Raw genomic sequence first — 22,240 nt, forward strand, 5'->3', positions numbered from 1 at the left:
TGTAAAGAAAAGTGCAAAATTTCCCAAAGCACAAAAAGCTGTTCGAGAACAGCTGAGAAAAAGATACTGCCAAATACTTGCAAGAGGTGAATGGTGATGGCAGTAACTGAACGTGCTGGTACAGGCACCAGTCAGAGAACTACAAAAGCAAGGGATCCATTCTTGGTGGAAAAAACCCATGCGAGATGACTTAAATGTAACAATAATTTTTAAAAACTGGATAAGAATGATCCAGATGCTCAGTGATTACCTCAATAATTCTGTTGTTATTACAGGATAATTAAACCCAATATATAAACTGTGTGAGGAAGGCAGAGTATTCAAGCAGGGGCAGGGAGAACATACTGACCACTGTACACCCCACAATAATAACAACAACAACAACAGCATTAGTAAGAGTAATAATAATAATAAATGAACCTGTACACACTGATAAATGCGACCATTTTATTGTAAAATTCCACAGCTATGTGCAATTTTCTTATGAAAAGGACTTTTATCTTCACATATATAATTTATTATGCAGATCCTAACAGAATTGATCAGTGCCCATTTTATACAATAACCAAATGTACATAGATGAGAGACAACTATTATACTGTATGTATGGAGAATCGTGTGAAATGTATTTAGCCTCACAATACCTTTTACTGGGCTCTGTGATTCCAGCGCTTATTTTCTTTTCTGCAGTTTGGCAAAATACACATATTAGAAAATATCAACATGTGCTGTTCACATATATGTCTCATTTGTGGGTCCCAAAATAAATAAAATCACATCAAAAATAAGTACAGTGTTAAGTGTCCATGTCAATGCAGGCAAAGAATTAAGGATTCACCTGCAGATGAGCGAGTCCCAATTCTTCGAAACATCCCTTTTAAACCTCAAACATATTCAACATGCACGCTACTGAGAATAAACACACTTGAGTACCTCCCACACAATTTTCTATCTCTACATTTTCTGTAGAGCACACACAAACAAAAGAAATCAATCAACAAGCATCTATTATGGAAAAAAATATATTTCATAATATTTTTTTTTTTTTGACCCTCTCTTAAAATCACAGCACACACTCTCGTCAGCATTAATAAGGTACGTCACACAGTCAAGTAATTTCCATTTTACCTTGATCATTTTTATTAGTTTCATGTTCATTCGAGCATAGCTGATGCTTTTGGTTCTGCATCATGTCAAATTTGAACTAAAAGAAAAAAGAAATCCAGGGCACCTGCTAATCCATCCTGCAGGGCAGCATTTTTTTTTTTTAAAAGAAAACCCTCACCTTTTATCATGTCTTTTCTTTTACAAAGTAGTATATGATGATATTAAAGTTAGATATTCTCTATTCAGTGTGTGTCAGTTTGGCACTTTATAAGATGTAGTCACTCCATTACACTTCTTTAAACAAACACTGATGAGGACCAGTTTACATTGCTACTGACACACTTGGAAACCCTAAAGATGTGAGAAATAGCATATGTATACACTGAAGACAGATTCAGACTACTAGGTGGTAGCTTTGTAACACAACAGGACAACCATTTAATACAAAAGGGAAAGAACTGTAAGAAATATGACATAATCTGGTAAATACATATATTTGTATAACCAGAGATGCTTTATTTATTTCAGATGTCAAGACCAAAGCAAACCAATGAGATGGCTGGAAAAGTGAACGCAATTAATAGTCATTTAGACAAGCAAATGTTCTTCTTCTGGTGGCTTGGGAACTGTTTTTGTATATTTATATATATTTTTTTCATTAAATAAAGTCTACTACTCAGAAGATGCACAACAGGTAATGCTGCAAGCCACTAATTTAACAAATATAACAGATTGACAGGCTTTTGTGAGAGTAGTGTACACTGATCACAACAAAACACAAGATAAATAAGCTCAAGCTCCATTGACACACTAAACAAAAATGTATCTTTGATATAAATGACAGCATTCTGCGTTTCTTTTCAGGGGCTATATGAGCATAAAATGCATTTTCTTTCAAGAAATAAATAAATGCCAGCAATGGATAAATAAATAAATACCCCATTTCCCCCAAATATTCTACATGGTTGGTAAAACCATAATATAATAGGTGTGATAGACTTTACGTTGATATAATAGCAATGCTGAAATTACAAAATATATACCCTTTACAAAATATCCCAAGGGCTTGACCAGTTTTTTATTCATAATTTATGTACACAATCAGTGAGCTCTCCATTAGTTGCATACTGGTGCCTGCTGTAAGGGATCTGTAAAGTGGATTGTACTGTATCATACATAGCATTTACAGTTCAGAAACGTTTCATTTATTTTCTGCTCTCTATACATTCAGACATTTTTTTTAATGGAAGAAAAATAATAATAATACTGAAACAATACCAGACTTCTCAGCCTTTTGAATATATCTTCCCACTACGAATGAGTTACATTCTCAATGTGATTCTTCTCAAAGACACAGGAAATGAAATGCTTGATTAAAAAAGGTTACATCTGTTCTTACACTTGAATAAAAGCCTCGTTTTTTTCTTGTAATCTTAGTAGAATAACAAAGAGAATGAACTTTCAACTGCAAAGATTGCAAAATGCCCTACAGCTGTCTGTAGATTAGTTGAAGAGTATCCTCTATTCAAAAGTAAAACTCAGGCTCTGAATATGCTGCTGCAGTTACCACTCTGACAAACTTCCATAACTAAAAACACAATAGCGTGGTGTCATGTTGCAAATATGCACTTTTACAGCAACCGGAGAAAGGGATGAAGTGTAAGCTAGTGGCTGCAAGGTAATTGACTAAACCAGTTTTCTGCCCTGGGATGATCCTCCCATCTGTAATCACGAGGGATTCCTCAACTTAAAAGCATCAACTCGGCTGATTTTTACTGTGTCACTTTCTGAATTTTCATAAAAAATGAATGATAATTATTAGTGCTTGTTTTCTTATTTTCCATAGCCAACAGTAGAAGACCATAAAATAAGTTGCTTTTTGGCCTGAAAGGTGCATGCAATAAATGTAAACCACTATGCAATAGTAAAATATATACAGTGTCTGTACAGTAGAAGTCCATAAACAGCATCACCACACTTTGACCACACTAAACAAATAAATTGGAAAAAAAAATGTAATATTCTCATGTCAGTGTCTAACAGCTCTGTTAAAGTGCTTGGGATTTTGTTTTTTAGTAAATGAACAAAGAACTATGAACATAATTAAAGGTACAGTCAATGCAAAAGATGTTATGTATTATTACTCACCATAAACTGGTCACACTCTTTTTGTTTTTAAGAATTTGTTGATTTAGTAATAATCATTTACAAAAACACATCGATATCACTTTGAATTCTGCAAAGCACTCGGATCTTATTTTTAATTGTCCTCTGAAACCTATTGACTTTGTCTGATGAATACTTGATCTGACATGATCTGAACTGCTGTTATTGAATTACTAATTGGTTCTTGTGAAATGATCTTTTATCTAATAAAACAACTGGTAAACCCCCCATTGAGACGTATATTTCAAATTTCAAATTCAAAAATAAAGTGGTGAAAATGAAACAAAACTTTGTTTGATCTTTTACACAATCCATAGTTCCTCAACACATCTATAAACCTTTTCACACCAGTTAAATGTAATGCTACAACATTTGCAATGTCTGTCAGAGTTCTTTGATAAAATCAACGAGATTTAATTGGATTAAAAGAAAAGAAATAGAAGAAATGCTATAATCAAATCTCTGGGTATTTCAGTGGGTCCCCTCCTCCATAATGTCACTTGTTGGCGCAGAGCATATGTAGAATGTAATGGACTGTATGATAAGGCTGGATACACACCTGCACCTAGAGATAGAGATAGGAGACCCAGTAGACCAGGTTGAAGAGAGCAAATGCAGTGGGGAAAAAGATGCGTGCATAAGAGTCTATCTTGGCGATGCGAATGTGCAACCTGCCGTGCCGCCAGGCTCCGGAGCGACAGTCCTCGAAACAACAGAAGAAGCTAGTGCAGTCCTTTCCATCCAGACATTCATAGCCGTACTCCTCGTCTCGCTCCTGCATGTGCGTGGCGTTATTCATCTGAATGGCAGTGGCCGAGCGCGGACGGATGTCTACCGTGGGTGTCTGCTTTTAACAGGACAAAATGACGCAATTAGCCACCAGAACCTGAGAAAGCTCTAATGAAGACTTCACTGACATAACAGGGGACCTCATTTGAGCTGCCATTTTCTGTCTTCTTCTTCATTTTCAGTCATTAGTCAGCAGAATGTAATTTGCACCTTTAACTTGCCAATGGACCCTTTTAGCGTCAAGAAATACAAATAGACCCATAACTACCACCTGTAGTTGTAATTAGTGAGGCTTAAAATGACAAAGGGTCTATCCCCATGGAACCCATGATGCAAATTACACCTTTGGGCTAGGGTGTAATAGGCAGCTGAAGCAATCAGTTAAATTTTAGTACAGTGGTCCATACTGCTTTATTTGCCAGCTATACAAAGCTAGTGCTGGGCAATGGGCCCTCCATTTCTTATTGTGATGCTCTGCATTCGAAACATTACATTAAATAATCCTACAAAATGTCAACGAAAGCAGATGATTATTCATATTTTGTTCTAAGACATTTTAAAGATCTTTTTAACACTCAGTGATTTTGGAACAGAATGGATGTTTTTCTGAAAATTCATTTAAGAGATATGTTGTAACTGGCTTATGATGCATCATGTAGCTAAGAGAAAGCATGTGCTGGCAATTGAGCAGCACAAAGCTCAGTATTTTTCCAACCTACTCTTTCTGTAACTAGATGGGTTAAAATAAACCCTCTTTTCAATCTGTGCTCACCACTGCAGGGCACATGACTTTCATTTGTTAAGGTTTCTAAAATAGGACAGTGACATCAGTCACTCGTTGGTCCTGTCATTCTAAAGAGAGACAATTAGTATTCAAATAGACCATTTTCATCAGCCTTTATCTTCAAATGCCATGTCACCTTTGCAGAAATTGGAAGTCTTGCTGTTTTGCAGATTAAATGCTTTTCTTCCCTTTGACAAAAGTTTCCTTGACCTTGCTGATAAACTAGGGTGTCGGCCTCATGGTTTAAAAGGAGTCAGTTAAGTGTACTCCAAGAATTTCGTATGACTGCTCTCCCACTGAAAAAAGATTTAGATTGTTTCTCATATATTGTCTCCATTATGGAGAGACTATAGATAGCTAACAGCGACGATAATCTATAATTTTGCACTCCAAGTAAACCATATTTGGAGTGCCAGTGTAGCCTATAAGTGACTGCACTTACACTCCAATTATAGTTTACAACACATATTCATATTCTGTTTTGTGAGAATATAAACACTTTTAATGAGTTAACAACCATCTCAAAACGGCGAATGCTTTTTGTTTTCATCTGCCTCATTATTGCTTTTGTTCCTTTTCAATATAGTATGTAGAAAAGGCATGTTTACTGCAAAAGAAAAAAAAATAATAAAAATGCAGTTTTAGTTTTAGTACACCTCATTATCTGCTGTAAGCATGCATCCTTAAACAAGCTTAAAATACAACTCAAAATAATGTTCATTCCCTGAAACTGAAATTGCCCAGCACTAGTGCAAAAATCTGCTGACCCTTTGAAAAGGATACATAACCACAACAAAATGACGCACAGGTTAGTTTCAGCATTTTGTCCTCTTAACGGACCATATGTGAAGTTAATGACGGGATTAGCAGAGCAGGTTATGGCTCCATTCTCAAAGGGGGATTGGTTGCACTGAAGAAAGCGCAGTGGAAGCTCAAGCAGAAGGAGCATTAACAGCATCCCGCCGCATGGCCTGGTCAAGCTGGGCAATGCTGAGTCGGTGTTAGCAAAAGATATAAAGAAATAAAAACAAAGAACCAACACAGTGGCATTTGCAGCTTTAACCGACTGAAAGGAGACAACCACTCTGAGAAGACAAAAGATTTGGAAACACTCAGGATTAATACTGCTTATCTAGCTTAAGCTGATAATTTGTAGTAGTGTTTCCACATTGCAGGTGGTGATTTTAAACAGTACATTTAGATTCCCGGAAATCTAACTAATCTTACTTTAAATTATTTAGTCTAGTAAAGTATCAACAAAGCAGTTTGTGGTTTAAGCTCAATTTAAATCTTTGCTTGCTTTCGCCTACCCTGGACGCTTGTTAGGTGTCTCTGTCTCACTGTGTGTTAATCCTTTAAATGGTTTCCAATTTAATTTAGACCTAGCACACTGCATGGGTTGTCTATTTCAGTCTGTTAAGGCTCTGCTGACTCTATAGGAAGCGTCAGGTTGAGAAGCCCAACAAACACACAGGTATAGATTAACTGGCAGAAGAAGGGAAAGAAGAGGAAGCTATTGTAGCAGCTGCTAGTTCGCTGTGGTAACAACAACAACAAAGAGTGAAACAGGACAGAGGGAGCCAGAATTAAGTCCACACTGAGCCTGGAATATTACATTCTTCCTGACATGGGATGTGTGGGATGCTTATTTGAATTTTAAACACTGCAAGTATGTCTGGCTGGCTGCCTCCGCACTGTGCACTGCAGAGCGCCCTTTTTAATGTTATCTGTGATACCTATTTAGTAAATGAGGAGGAGTACAGTAAGAATGCAGGTAGATAAAGAGGGAATATAGAGAGGTGTATCAGCTGTAGAACAGACAGAAAAAAGCAGTGAGGTACTGGGGGCTCAGAGAGCCAAAATGCAGCAGACACATGCAGTCAGACACAGGCAATATACCTTTGAGGAAAAGAGCCGGAGGAGCTTTTGTCCCAACAGGAGAAAAAGAATATGTGGAATTGAAAGAGAGTAACACAACAGGACAAAACAAAACAGAACAAAAACACAGAATACATGTAAACAGAGAATTAAGAAAATAACCATAAAAAATAAAGAGAAACACAAAGATAATGTGTGAAAATTACACATACTGCACTATTTAACTCAAAATGGAAAGAGAGGATATATATTGCAAGGAGACATACATATTACGAACGGACACAGGGGGAGATGTATGGTAGGATACATGTATTTTACATGCTGCCTTAGGAAAACATTACATCCACTTTAATTCAAGCTTTACAAACTCCTTGCGACTGTGACTTCATCGTATCTTCAAGTTTTTAATTACACAGTATTTCACTAGCCTTGTAGTCGGTGTCACTATACGTAGTTTATTTTATTGTAATTCCTGAGAATATTTCAAATTCTTCAAAGGGTCATATCAAATGTAGCTGAAACAGCAAATAGTAATGAAATAGTAAAATGGAAGAAAAAAAGAAAGCTTCTCTTTGCTTGACTTGGTCTTCCCCTCTGAAATAGCAAACTAGCATTACACCTTCCACTTCATTATTCTTTTATTCACCCGCAAGACATTCTGACTATATGCAAAACCTTAGTTACAGAGACTACATCTAGATCACCTCAATTTTCACCAATTTTCATTTGAATGATTCTCATCACACCACTGTGGTGTACTTGATTTAAGATCTAATATCTTTCACTGAAAAGCCTTGTTAAAACAATTATTATCCTTCCCCAAAAAAACAGCTGGAACTTTGTCTTGCCATAAAGTAAATAGCACAAGAGGTATATTTAATCATTTTTTTAAATTAAAAATTGTTCCTCTTACACAAATCAACTTTAAGTGATTAGAGAAAAACTGCTAGTTTTGCTGTATACCATAAACATCCTCCAAAATATTAGGTCAGAGATCATGGTCCTTAAACTGAGCTGGCATGATCTCTTGGGGGCTTAAGACTTGTAAAGTATGAGGCAATTCAACTGTCACGTGACCTGGATCTAAATTACAACTGTAGCAGATGTGTAGAGGATTATGAAAGATTTGACCTGCTTGCATTACTCATTGAGTAATTTGGGGTGGTGGCCATTGGGAAAATACTGTCTTAGGAATTCTAAACACTGTAGAACTTTTTTTGCAGCTTATCCCAGTACTGTAACAGAGTGGGGGAGGGAAAAAACATGTGAAGAGATAATCTGACTATTTATCTAACTAATAATTTAAAATACACATCCAGAAATAGTAAACACTTAAAACGTTATTTGTGGTCTCATTGTTAAATCGAAGATCCATAGTTGAGAAACTCCTAATGATAACTGAAAAAAAGTTCAATTTAGTTTTGGAAAGACACCCACCGGATTCTTCTTCTTCTTGTCCTTTTTGGCACTCGGCTTTCTGTTGCTGACAAAGTAGTGCAGTGTGCCATACTCTATAAGTGCGGCGAAGACGAAAATGAAGCAGACAGACACAAAGAGGTCCATGGCTGTCACATAGGAAACTTTTGGAAGAGATTTCCTGGCAATAGTACTCAATGTGGTCATGGTCAGCACTGTGGTAATGCCTGGTAATAAAATAACAGGAAAAAGGAAAAAAATCTGATCAGTTTTAAATAATGACAGATTACAAGTTCGATTATTCTTGCTATGTATAATTTGCACATCCCAAGTTGCTATTATATGTTTAAAAATGCTCTCTTCATATGCATGATGTCTATGCACTGTATATTGTATCAGTATAAAAGGTTAAAAAAAAGTGGCTTTTGATTTGTTAGCTCTTAACACTGGAATAGCCATGTGGGAATAGCGAGCAGCTGTTTTACTGTTGCCTTGATCCACATAGCTACTTACTGGTTGACATTTCAACTGCAATTGACCACAACAGTGACATACTGCATTGCTATATCCACCATCTGCTAACCCTTTTACTCACTCTGTTGGGCTCTAATGATGATGTAGATGGAGGCAGAGTGATGGCACATGACGAGGAAATGTGTTTGTAAGTACACATACACAGCAGATTACCAACAACACCATCACAATCCCCAAACACCAACAAAAAAGCAACTAACAAGCCCGCCTTCTTCCCTTTAAATAGACCATACGTGTTAGGGGACTCGCTTCGTATATAAAGAAGATGATTTATGTCTAAATTTAATGTGGCCTGAAGGATATCAGTCTGCGCCAAGATTAACACTGTAGTACTGTGAGTGAATTGATATATTTCTGGATGGCATTGAAGGATTACGAATTATGTCATCTGAATTAATCCGCTTCCTAGCCACCAGGCTCCACGCACCTTCTGCATCATGTTTTAAAGAGGAAATTAAGACATTTCACTCTTGGTATAATTTTAGCAGGGAATTAACTGTGTTATTACTACAACTGCAAATCACGTCTGGACTCCAGAGGCTGAAAAACAAGAAAACAACCTATTTTTAGAAAGATTAATGACAGACAAAGCAGTGATGGTAGGAAGGTGGAAAGGGGGTTTTTGGCCAGAAGGGATTATTTTACATAAAGTTACTCTTGCTAATGCTAATAATCACACCACATGGACTTCAGGTCAGGCTTTGGAGCCTCGAGGGTCTAAAAAAAGCTGACAAAGGAATATTTTTTCTTACTCCATAACAAGAAAACCTTTGAGAATGTCCATTAGATGCTATGGGCAAGTTCAAAACCTGAAAAATTCTCTTGAAATTCTCCTTTTTTCCCCTCATGCAGGGTGCCTCTTTGCATTCTGTGAGGAAGCCACCTGCATTATTATTGTGCTGACGAGGCATCTCTGCATCTTCCTTTCTGCATTGCATAATTAATGCCTCATTAAGGCATGCGTGCAAACATATGTGCTAGGACAGGCTCTTCTAATCAAGATGCACTAGATTCCTAAGCAGATGTGCTGCCCCTGACTGGAAACAGTCAGGGGCAGTCTTGTGAAAAGAGAAGACAAAACGAAAAGAACAACAAGAAATGGGAAGCTTGAGCAGACTGTTTTACAATATGAGGTGCTGCCTAATCACCACACAAGTCAGATGTGTTTTACCAAGGGGAGTAATTAAAGCAAAGATTGTGTCAGGGTTAAGTGGACTGATTGAAAAAAAGAATTAAAGTAATTCTGATAAAGCCTTATGATTTTTACACAAAGGAGAGATATGTATAAAAGAACAAAAAAAGCAAAAACATTTAATTTATATTCATTTTTCTTTGCTGATGAACTTGCATACTTTTTCTTTAAACAGTCAGAGGCAGCAATGACATCATGTTTTTTTTTTTCCTTACCTAATGATGTCCTGGCAGGCACTGCATCCTTGTTGATCCAAAATGAGACCCAGGAGAGGACAACAATAAGTGTGCATGGGATGTACGTTTGGATCGTAAAGTAACCCATTCTCCTGCTCAGATCAAAGTACACAGTCAGCACCACATAGTCTCCTGGACAGACATAAAAAACAAGAAGAGGGTAAAAAGAGTAAGAGCATGGAAATGTATAACAAGGCATCAGGAAGATAGCACAAACATAAAGCATACAGTTTACTGTGTGCTTTATTTATGCTATCATGTAGTGTAAAATATGCAGAACTGAGAAGAGTGATTAGTATCAAGAACTGATTCACAGTCCATACAGAAGTACTGTAGGACCAGTGCGAGTTAAGCAATTTCACACTGTCTGCTTATGAAGAAGGCAGCTCAAAGAATGCTGTCACCACAGAAACACCAAGCATAGATTAGACAAACTGTTAGGTCTTCAATACTTAATGTTGTGTAACCACAGTCTTGACTGCATGTTTGCCCAAGGCAACCTGAGATCTAAAATGGAACAGAGCGATTCAGAGAGCTGAAACTGGACTTGCTTGGATGCACAAACACAAACGCTTGTCTCCTGCCAGTATTTAGCTGGAACATGAACACCACCGTCCAGCTGATGATGAGCCATCCCTGGGCTGGCTAGCTGACTCAAGCAGATGTTGGGTGTTAAAAGGTTGAGGTTAGCTGAGCCCAGAAAGACCTGACCCTGACAATATGGATGATCTAGCCTGCCTGTTTAAAATGCATGCTAAGCATGCGTGCCAAACATGCGAGGACTCACAAATGCACAAATGTTCACACACACACTTTTCAAATGTGCATCTAACATCCTGTAATGAGGCTGAATTGATCATGATCATCTAAATAGAAAGACAGTCATGTTGGAACACGCACAAACACACACATACCCGTGGCCTCAGCTTTACAATACAGCTTTGCTTGCCAATAGCTACTGTCTAATTTTTTTTTTTTTGCTGTCTACCGATGCACCTGTCTGTTTCTGGGAGTCTAATGACAGTTCGCTGCTGGCCTCCAGCTCAGTCAGATGTCTGCTAATTGATTAACATCACACAATTAACTGTGTCAAGAACCTCCCCTGGCCTCTCGCTATGGCTTGTAACCTGTGGGGCAGAAATATACTCTCTGATATATCTCTGTGCACGTGTGTGTGTGTGTTTGTGTGTGTGTGTGTGTGTGTGTGTTTAAGCACCCATGGCACACCATAGCCTATGCAGCTGGGGAATGAACAGCTGGCTAATAATTTCTCTCATGAGAAAGGGCACACAACACATACTGCAGTGGAAAACAGCCAACATCTGTGTATTTTTCCATTAATGAGAGACAGAGAGAGAAAGCGAGGAGGCTGTCAGTGTTTATTATGTCTGTGGCCATGCGCAGGCTGTATATTGCCACAGACCTCATAGCAACTGCACAAGGGCCAAATCTTCGTGATGTATTCCAGCACACACCCCTTTCATTCACCTAGCCATCGATGGCGTCATCAAATAAGCCCTGTGTAATAACCCCGGCAGCACAACTATAACTGTTCATATCGCAGGTGCACGAGATATTACAGTGCACTGACTGGATTTGTAAGATTACAGGAGAGACACGAAGGCTGCTCTCAGGGGTCAGACGGCTCAGTGTTTTGTTTTTATTAACATTACATTAGCAGGGGCCCAAAACCGAGACCCTTGACAGCTGAGAAACCTCCGGTTCATACGCTTATTTCAGCTTTGTCAGCAGCACAAAGCCTCCTTCAGATTTTCCCAGACTCTTAACAATAATGGACTTTCCACCACAGGGGTGAGGTCGGTTGGTGTAAGACCCTTCTGCTCCATGCTTCTCTTCATCTGTTTGCTGGTTTCATTACAGGCCGCAGCACTTGCCAAAAAGACACTCTGAGGAGGTGTTATCGACCGATGCCCTTTATTCTGGCAGCGCGATGTGTTAGTATCAGAACGTCTGCCATTACAGCCCTGTAGTATTGCAGCAGTTTGTTAATCATGTCTCTAGTCCACTCAAAACAAAATGGCTTCCAGCTCCCTGGCTAGTTTAAGTTCATGACGGGGATGCAACATACTTTAAATGTAAGTAAATTTAGTCCCTCAGATTTAAAGTCACAACACTCAGGTATATTGTTATGCAGCGCTTTGTAAGCTTTGTCCCAAAAAGTGCAAACACAGAGATGATGCTTGTATTAAATATATGCAAAATCAGTGTTACAGAAATATTTTCAACCCATTGTGACAGAGAATCAAAGTGGGAATAATAGTGTGAGAATTTTAAACTTGATCCCCCATAAAGTGTCATTCAGTGGTGTGAAGAATTATCTGTGGTATGAATCCACACGCTCATTGGCTGACGGCTAATCACACATCAGTAGCCAATGAGTGTGGAGTTTCACATGTTGCATTCTTAAATGTTCACCTCAATGCTTAAACACCAGAAATCAGAAATCCGTGGGTGACATTACAACAGCTAAGACCATCTTTTACACCGTCTGTTATTTACGTTTGTAATTACAAATGAGCGTCTAATCCAACAGTAATTGAATTAGTATCACAGAATGGAGATTTTTAAAAATCTTGTAGGAGCATTTAAAAAAAATCAACAAATATGTACCAAAAGGAGAACCAGATTCCTGCTTTAAGTTCAATTATTTCTGATATTTGTACCTTGTTACATTTGTTGCTGTTGGAAGAACAAAAGTTTGGTTTTGCCTGCATTCCTGCATATCTCAGTTTCTGTATACTTGTCCACTTGTGTACTCTCTGATATAGCTCAGTGTCTGTGTGTGTGTGTGTTTACATGAGGTTATATTCTACTGGGCTGGAGCTGGAATGTCCATCATCTAAACATCTATGTCCACTCTCCCTCTAACTGAGGTGCTCAAACTAATTTTAACTCAAACACATGAGGTTTTTTCACACTCTATCTTCACAGTGTCTCTAGAAAGCGTTCCCTTTCTAAAGCTGCTAATGCTAAGGTTACCGATAATAATACAGGTGTGATACTATTTATTAGCTCTCACAACTTTCCATGTGCATCTAATAATATCCACATGTTCAGTGATACGCTAAGTCTTTGATTCTTCATCATCATTGCGTGCAATGTTCTAACTTCTCCAGTAACACACAAATCTCACTTTCTCCTTTCTTTGCCACTCTTTCATTGACATTCGTGCCAACCCTTTCAGTCTTATTGCATAATTGCACCACTATCAATTCACCCCAATCTTTTCTGTTTATAATTTAGGAATGAAGAATGGTGATGACAGCTGCGTGGGGGGAAAAAAAAATCAACCACACAGCAAAAAGCTCAAAACTATTGTTTACATTAAGATATGCTTTCACCTATTTTTATTAGGATCACACGTTTTCTTGGCAAAAGTGATTTACTTCGAGCTGATGCAATCTACAAAAAGCAATAAAAACTCGGCAGGCACGATCATTCATCAGAAAAGAGTGTTGCTTTATTGTTAAAAGCCGCAGAGACAACACACTAAATACAATTAGATGCACACAAGAAACAAAAAAGGATCAGTCTTCCAGTATGAACCTTCTACTGTGGTGTAACAGTAGAGACATATTATTATAAACACACAATGTTTGCTCTATCGTTATGTGTTTGATACACGAGTACACACGAGTACGAGTGTTGAACACGCAAAAAGGGCTGCTGGTCTCAGTGTGACCATACAATATTATAAAATAGCCCCAGTAGGTCAAAAGAAAGAAACATTGTAATTCTGGATTGCTGACCTCAGGAAAAAAAACAAAAAAATGTCATATGAGAATATCATTCTGCTGGCAGCCAGGCTTTAAATTGGTGTAGATATGGATGGGCAGGGAGGACCTGAGGCACATGCTGGCCATCCAGTGAAGGCAGACAAGCCAGACACACTGCAGAGCTGCTGACAGGCTGTCTTACTGAGCTCTTCTCCTGTCAAGGGTCATGTATATCGGAGGTGACAGCAGATGCTATTGTGCGTTTGTGAGAAAGAAAGGAGTTTTGTTAATGACCAGCGTAAAGCCACGGCTGGTTGCCAGGGTCAACAAGACGAACAGGCAATGTTAACGCACCACTTTCGCTGACATGACTACAGGTTATGTAGAAGTGATTAACTAGTTACAATCCCTTTGCATTTTGCCTCCATAGCCTACAGAAGCTATTCTTCCCCGACCGTGGGTGGCAAGATGATGTCACAGGAAAAGAAAAGAAAAAAAGAAGAAAAAAAAAAGGATTAAAAAAAGCACCGCATTGTCATGGTGAGTAACTGCGGCAACACAGCAGCATGATTAAACACCAGGCAGGAGTCTACACAGTTTGATTGCCTTGTTGTTAACATTGTGTTTACTGTGACAGGGACAGATGATTATCCCTCTCCCAGACACACTAATAGCTCTCAAATTATTGAGAGCAAGACTGTTTGTAGGATTTATGACAGGTAGTCAGAAGCTGGCAAACCTATTTTCCATAACATTATTTGGCCAGTTTAGCAAAAAAAGGGAAAGGTAACACAAATTAATAAAACTTAAAACACTAAGCAAGGATTTTCAAGGTATTTACCCAAGGGCCCTATTTAAAATGAGGCCTTAAGCTCAGTGAAAATGAAGAGGCTACATTATGGCAGTTTTAATTTTACATTTTCATTTATGCTTCAGTGGCTCGTCTGAAACACATTTATAATTAATCAAATCGCCACAGCAGGTCAAGGGACAGCTGCCTATCATGCCAATTTGGTATTCCAGTGTGGGCTGCACATTTTTCTGTAGAAGTATTTCGTCTGAGGCTATGAAGAACATCTTGTTCATGTTTCATCCTTCTTCAAACCCCGTAAAATATTGTATTTCTCTAAAGAATCTTTAAGGCATCTAAAACGTGTGAGTTTATTTCTGTCATATCACATAATTAAAAACAAGGCCAAGACATTCCTCACTTATTTCTTGGTCTCCCCTCATTTTATCAGTTTTCCAGCTTACCTCGTCTAAAAATGGCTTCATTATTTCTTATTCACACACTGAGGAGAGATGCGATTCACACTCATTACATAAGCTTGAAGTTCAAACTCTCACTCGTTTTATTCCAGTGTTTAATATATTGCTTCCCCCCCCCACCCCGAGTCTCATTTTCTGTTTTAATCACTTTTGGCTGGGTGACAGGACTTATTCGCACTCAACAGTCACGACACTAGTGGAAAGACTTATTTGTGCTTCTTTAAAAAAGACAGTTTGACTACAATTCAAAATAAACAAGTCATTTGGTAAAAGGTGACAAGAAGAGAGATGGCATGGCTAATAATCACAGAGGACTTTTTCAGAAGCTGTAAGTAAGGGGAGCTAATCAGTTTAGCTTCATATTTGTATGTAAAACGGAAAGTAAAGTCTAAAAACACACATGAATGAACTGTTGACTTGATACTTCTAGACATGTAGTCAGAAAGAAAAAAACAGAGGACAATATTTGCAACTGTTCTCAGTAATATAGTAAAGCGCATATTTATGATTTAGCTTTTATGTTTTGCTTTGGTACACACACACAGCAAAAATAACAAGCTGTTCAATTTAAATAATTAACAGCAGCTAAACTATTTTTATGTCTAAGTGTCTGAAAGCTTTCCGGTTAAATCTAAAATTTAAGGACATGGTGGCAGAGCATATATTTGCATAAGTAAGAAACAATCAAGTGTAAAAACATCAGAGCATTAACATTTTGTCATCAAATATTCAACTGAAGAGAAATCTATAGGTACCTCCTGATCCCTTTTAGAAATGCTAGTAATAGATTTAAGACTTGCTTTTAAATATCAGAACATAAAATGACACTGACAAATTTGGAAACTGTAATTTCCTTATTTCTTAATAGACTCACTGATCAGAGCCGATTCTAACCCCTTGCTTTTGTCCAAGCAGGGATTCACTTATTTACTTGAGTTTTGGACTGAAAACACTGAGAGCAGTTAATCAACATTTACTAGATATTATCTTATCGCAGTGTCAGGTTTAAAGGATCATAAGGACTGCCTGAAAATGAAAAAAAAAAATGTATATATAGCAGGATTTTTCAGATATAATGGCGCAATATACTGGTCCACAGTATATGGATGTTTAAATCTATGTTGGATGGATAAGCTCAGAGAAATACTCTGTGAGACAAGACAATCAGTGCTCATTGTACTCCCAACGGCTTTGGGCTATTACAGATAAGAGCTTTAGATAACTGGTTTTAAGCTTTCAGTATTATTAATTATATCTGGCTTATCAACTTTATTGCCCCAAACTATAACACTAATTTATGCCTATGTATACTCAGTCTAAGTGGTGCTGTCTTAAATACCTTAACAATCTAAAAATCTTGCATGAAAAAAAATTCTTAAAGACAGCATTTTTATTGGAATATATCTATTAGGCAAATGTGCTCCTGGTGCTTAGATTTCCACATTATTCCAGTTATCTTGCATGTACATTGCGCCTCTTGGATAGTTTTACTGAAGCTAAAATATTCATGTAAAGGAAGGTTAATCCTCTTTGTAAACAAAGTCCAAGCTTGGGTGACTTGAGATTTAATTTCACTGCAACCTATGTTAACCTTACCAGTAATAGGTCTGCTTGTGTGTATTAGCCATATTAACATAACATGCTCCTTCCAAGGATGTGCATTGTAATATCTTATGCCACATATGACATATTGATACTAAAGAGTTTTGATACAGTAACAGAAAAAAAAGTAACTTAAGTGGGTGCTTAGAATTTGGGTGAGGTGCCATTATGTCATTATGATTATTATTCATGGGAGTCTGCTTACTGTTTTATGGCAACTGTAAGTTTTATCCTCTTATGGTGTATATTAACTGGCCAGACACTGAGTATTTCACAAAAATTCTAGCCTTGTGGCTAATTACTTTGAAACACTAAGTTGCAGATTATTACCCAAGGCTAATAAGCTGACTGAGAAGAATAACTAGGGCTCTGGCGTGAAACTATAACAGTTTATTGAGCAATGAGGGGCTTGCCCTAGGAACAATTGCTCCACAGAGCAGAACTGCTCTGAGCTGCTTTTAGCCTCCAGACCATCTGCATCCATCTAAACAGGGTCACAAGAAGAGATCCCAGAAGTTCATTTGCATTTTTACATTTAGGATTTAGTAATAGCTGCAAAATAGCTAGAAATCCCTCCTTCTCCACAATTCTTTGTGATGACCCAGGACATGAAATTCAAAGCAAATTTCTGGCCATCCATACCACTACATTACACATAACGATCGATTAAAAATATCACTTTGTATTGCCCTGGCCTTAAAACTGTAGAAGGTGGAAATATATAGCCCTTTTCCCCATAAAAGCACTCTCTGAGAGACAAACTGGAAGGGTGCCTGCATGCACATCCATTTGTGTGTGCACACGCACATGTACACGTGTATGTGCATTCTACCCCCCAGTCTCTCCATCCACCACATAAGAAAAATGAGCACCATAATGGTGCATGAATGTTGAGATTAATGCTCCGAAGGTGAAAGTATTGTGTTTAATGCTTAATCCATTATCTATGCTACATCTTCTTTTACAATGGACTTTTTTTCCCCTTTATAATAATTTATACTAATAGTTTTCTTTTGGTATTGGCTCAATCTTTTAAATAGAAAAAATAATAAGTAATAATACTAGTGTTGTAGCATCGTTTGGCATCACTAGACACAGTTAAAAATGTTAGAGGGCAGTGACACTCAAGTATTAATGTTAAGATGTTAGGACTTTGTCAGGCTGCATAGACGAAGCAATGTGCTGCCTTTGATAACATTATTCTATCTGCCAGCTACTATCACTCACTGTCTTCAATTATTCTCCCTGTGTTCTGTATGGTCTGTCCACCACAAAATAACAAAGATCTAACACAGATTAGACTGACAATATAAAATCTCAGACAGATTTAAAATCAGAAAAATCGATTTTTCTAAATCTGCGTTCCTTTCATGTCCCCACAGGCAGCCTTTTACATGCAGGTGATCAATGAGGAGGAAAACAACAGTCTTATTTTCTCAAAGCAATCTCTTCTCCTATGGCCTATCCCCATTTTTTTTTTCTTCAGGTGTTAATTACTGGCTTATTAGACTGTCGACTGAGAAAGGCAGAAAGAAAGAGAGCGATAAACAGAGGGGGAGGGGAGGATGCATACAAAGTAGGACACAGGAATACGCCAGGTCCAAAATAAAAATCATCTCTTTGTATGAGTGCACAAGGGAGAAGGGCTGGAGGCGGAGGGACTCCATAGAGCCAACACTCGTAAATATGAATACTGTTAGTGTATGGGGCAGGTGTATGGAATGTGTATATGGAGCATGGGGGAGGGGATGGGGGGAGTCTAAACTCGTATTTAACTTCACAAAAGGAGAATTCTGGCTGAGTCAGAGCATTTTCACTCCCACTCCTGCCCATCACACCTATCAACCAGAAGCAAGAGGGAGAACTCACAGTGAGAGGGGGTGGGGTAGGAGAGGATTAGGGAGAGTCGTTAGTACTGCAACAGAGTCACACCATGGATAATAGATTGTTTCAGTGCTTCTTAACCCTTTAGAAACTATAAACCTCTAAGCCTTCAGTCACACAGTCACAGTCACACTAGACTGGCCAGTGACCCCCTGGTCACCAGCGATTGCTATGGAAAAATATATATTCCCTAACTGGTTAGTGGGTGGTTGCTGGATGGGTGAAATTTGTTACAAATAGGGTACTGCACCATAATCGTCCTTACTTTAAAGGTAAATGTTATCAGGTTCTGGTTTGTGTTGTATTTTTGCAAGTTCAAAGACGCTCAATGAGGAGTTGGCAAATGTTTGCAGACAAGTAGGTATCTTGCATGTGAACTGTGGGTGACTGCTGCTATCTGCTAGTGACCAAAGCAATCACAATGAGGTTTTCGGAGCAGCACTCTACACTTCTTTCCAATCAATTTCACCTACAGACCAGCAACTACTTGCCAACCTGTCGAGGAACACATATCTTTCCTAGCAAACTGTTGTCACTGCACTGACTTGTGTGACTGTTGCTTTGGCAACCCATTTCACACCAACTACCATCATCCTCCAGCAGCCACTTGCTGACTGAGGCCTTGGATAGAACCATCGCCATCGGAAAAAAAAAAAAAATTTGCTGATTTGCTTTTCATCACCAACTTATCCACCAGAAAGTAAAATAAAGTGAAATAATTTCATACAGCATTCTGGATCATATTGTGTGTTATTTGATCAGGGATTCAAAGTCCCAATTTAGTTAGTTTTATTGCCTTTTGTCTCATTCCATGTTTTCTTTAATTAAACCTGGCAGGCAGTGACAGGCATTCTTGTCTCAACTGTACAAGCTTCTATGAAACTTGGTCATTTTTCATCTTTACATTGCCTTGAATTTCTGCAGTTGAACCTATATGTGACATAAGAATAACCTTGCCTTTCAAAGCTATGAAACTATTTCAGATACATTCGGATTGGAAAAGCACGACTTCCATAGATACCTGCAAGTTAGAGACTATTATAACAAGAAGTTACTATTCAAAGAGGAAAATGAATACAACCTAATTTATATCTTTCATGATGCATACAAAAAAAAGGACACTAAGAAGTTGGTCTAAAAAATATATGGAAGTATGCAAGCCTCTAAAAACCACTCTACATTATATATCAAGCAAAAATGGGAGAGGAATTCAGGATCACAAATATCAGAGGAGAGCTGGATGGAAATCTGTGAGTCTCAAGCTACCTCTGCAAATTCAAGGTCTTTGAGAGAGTTTGGTTGGAAAAACGTAGTGAGATTTTTTATCACTCCTAAATTAACAGCTCGGCAAACAGGCTTACAGAGCCAGGGCCTATGATGGAGAGGTTGCGGTTCCCCCATGGCAAACCATTTCCATGTCTTCTGGGCCTGCCCAAGAATCCAGCCAAAATAATCGGGATAAAAATGGATTATTCATTTGTTACCTTGTATCTTGGCAAGATACCTAAGACACTTCCACATAAAGATAATTATTTATTGAAAATACTTTTGGCTAGCAGCAGAAAGGCCATAACCCGAAGATGGCTAAAGGCTAATCCTCCAACTCTGGCCCAGTGGCGTGGGATAGTGAAAGAAATTTTTGGAATGGAGAGGCTTACGTTTGTCCTTAGACTTGAGCTGGAGAAATTCAAGAAGCTCTGGGAAAAATGGATTGTGTATACCCTTTGTACGGAATAATTATAAATTACCATGATGTATGTAGATATTAATGTTGAGACTGTGTATAGCATCCATGCTGACCTAATGTTTTGTAAATAAATAAAGAAAAAAAAAAGAAAAAAAAGAAAAGAAAAGAATAACCTTGCCTGATCTGCAATAGCAAGACAGCAATGCAACATCTTCACATCTTTGTCATGTTTCTTTTTTTTTTAGTAAAATTCTTTAAAATATATAAAAAAAAAAAAATCATTTGATCTATATTAAAAAAAAACCCTGTTGAATTTGATTTACCCCTGACACAGAACTAAAATATTAATAACTTCTAAAAAAAACCTTTTGGGGGTTCTGTATGTAAGATGAGTCAAATGACGTGCGAAAACAACAAATTTAGTATAAAATATTTTACAGTTCGGATCTGTTTCGGTGAACCTGTATTTTCGAGTTGTGAAGTTGTGGCTGTCTGAAGAATCTATGTTAAATGCCTTTTACGGCGCTACAGGGCTAAAGACGCAACACTGATTTTCTTTGTCATGCTATAAGCGGAAACCCTTATCACTTTAAAGCGGCTGTCTCTATATGAATGTATATATGTGTTCTCGTGCACGTGTGTTTTCATGCATTTTCATTGCTGACTGCTTCCTCTTTCTAAGTCACTTCCTCTCGACCACAATGCCTCCAGATTTGCCCCATCAAAGAATCATCTTCAAACTGAGGAGCTTCGTAATCTGGAGAAGGCCACTGATGTGTCCCTGGGCTTTCTCCACTCAACCTAAATCACACAGGCGGACGCACACAGACAACAGCACTGCACGGCATGGCTTTTGGAAGGTCACTCTAAGAATAGCTTCCAATACATAAAAAAAGGCTCATATCCAGTTGGGAGCACACACTGAAATGTGCATGCAAGCAAATGGACACAAAAAAACATGCAATAATTCATGGACAAAGGCACGGACCAAAGCACTCATACTGTCAAACACACACAGATATGTTCCACTGGCTGATGCACAAAGGGTATATTTGTGCTCAGCTAAAAGGACCGGAAATTAACCACCTCATGACCACCCAGAACGTCTCACATTCACTACTAAGGAAAGTAAAGTTAGCTGCAAAAAGGAAAGACGGCTAATGGCATTGATTCCCTTTATGCTTGGAAGGAAAAACACCTTGCCCACCTAAGAGATACTTTATATGCTCACTTCTCTGACTATGGTGATGAATATTATTGTGGTAATATTTCACAGTTAAAGTAAATGCAACACACAGGTGATGTGATTTAGCAGAACTGGAATAAAAATCATTTCTTGATTAAAAGAACGCAACATTTATCTCTGTTCTCTCGCTCTCTTCTCACACACTTGCTTCTCTAATGTATCAACACAGCCACACCCCTCTTGTTTAGCCACCAGGAATGTGGCATGCATTAAAAAAAAGTTTTGTCTGGTTTTGAGGGTGTGTCCCTGCACGCGCACTGCATATAACAATTAATCACGATACAACAATATATCTTTATCTTGTTATGTTTTAAATAAGACACAAGCTCCCAAACTACAGTAAAGCCTCGCATCCCTGTGCACCTGATCTTTGCAAATGTGCGAAACATTGATTCTGTGCAATAATGTTTTACTGCAGACAGATAAATGCTACAACCACCACTCCGTTCCACCCTTCACTGCTCTGTATTTAGTTGTCTGCTCCTCCCCCCATTCGACAACTTTCAGCGTCCTTACTTGCTGTTTTTATCTGCGCTTCTGATTATCACTGAACCCCAGCATGGCAGATGGGTGAATAGAGCTTCTGGAACCATGCTTAACCAGGTCACTGAGGGGTTAACTGTAAGGTTAGCTTTGCCCGTAGTGCCTCGGCTGTCTGACATTCAAATCCTCTGCATCTATCTTTTCCCTATCCTGTCCACTGGTCTACTTTT

The 22,240-nt window shown here is 38.2% G+C and overlaps 1 protein-coding gene across 4 annotated transcripts in view; it reads right to left on the bottom strand.

Annotated features, from left to right (window-relative positions):
• Positions 1-433: 433 nt before the first annotated feature.
• gabrg2 (gamma-aminobutyric acid type A receptor subunit gamma2) overlaps positions 434-22,240 on the bottom strand; it is a 43,922-nt gene continuing 22,115 nt past the window's right edge. Inside the window, exons 7-10 of one of the 4 annotated variants that reach the window (XM_003446933.5) lie at positions 10,082-10,234; positions 8,162-8,367; positions 6,746-6,769; positions 434-4,117 (exon numbers count right to left, since the gene is read on the bottom strand). In XM_003446933.5, the coding sequence (XP_003446981.2) occupies positions 3,839-4,117; positions 6,746-6,769; positions 8,162-8,367; positions 10,082-10,234 (662 nt within the window). In that variant the 3' untranslated portion in view covers positions 434-3,838. Of the gene's footprint in view, positions 4,121-6,745; positions 6,770-8,161; positions 8,368-10,081; positions 10,235-22,240 lie in introns of all 4 variants that reach the window. The other 3 variants (XM_005452559.4, XM_013272455.3, XM_005452560.4) reach the window with 3 other exon arrangements.

Source organism: Oreochromis niloticus, linkage group LG10, assembly GCF_001858045.2.
Source record: "Oreochromis niloticus isolate F11D_XX linkage group LG10, O_niloticus_UMD_NMBU, whole genome shotgun sequence".
NCBI lineage: Eukaryota > Metazoa > Chordata > Actinopteri > Cichliformes > Cichlidae > Oreochromis > Oreochromis niloticus.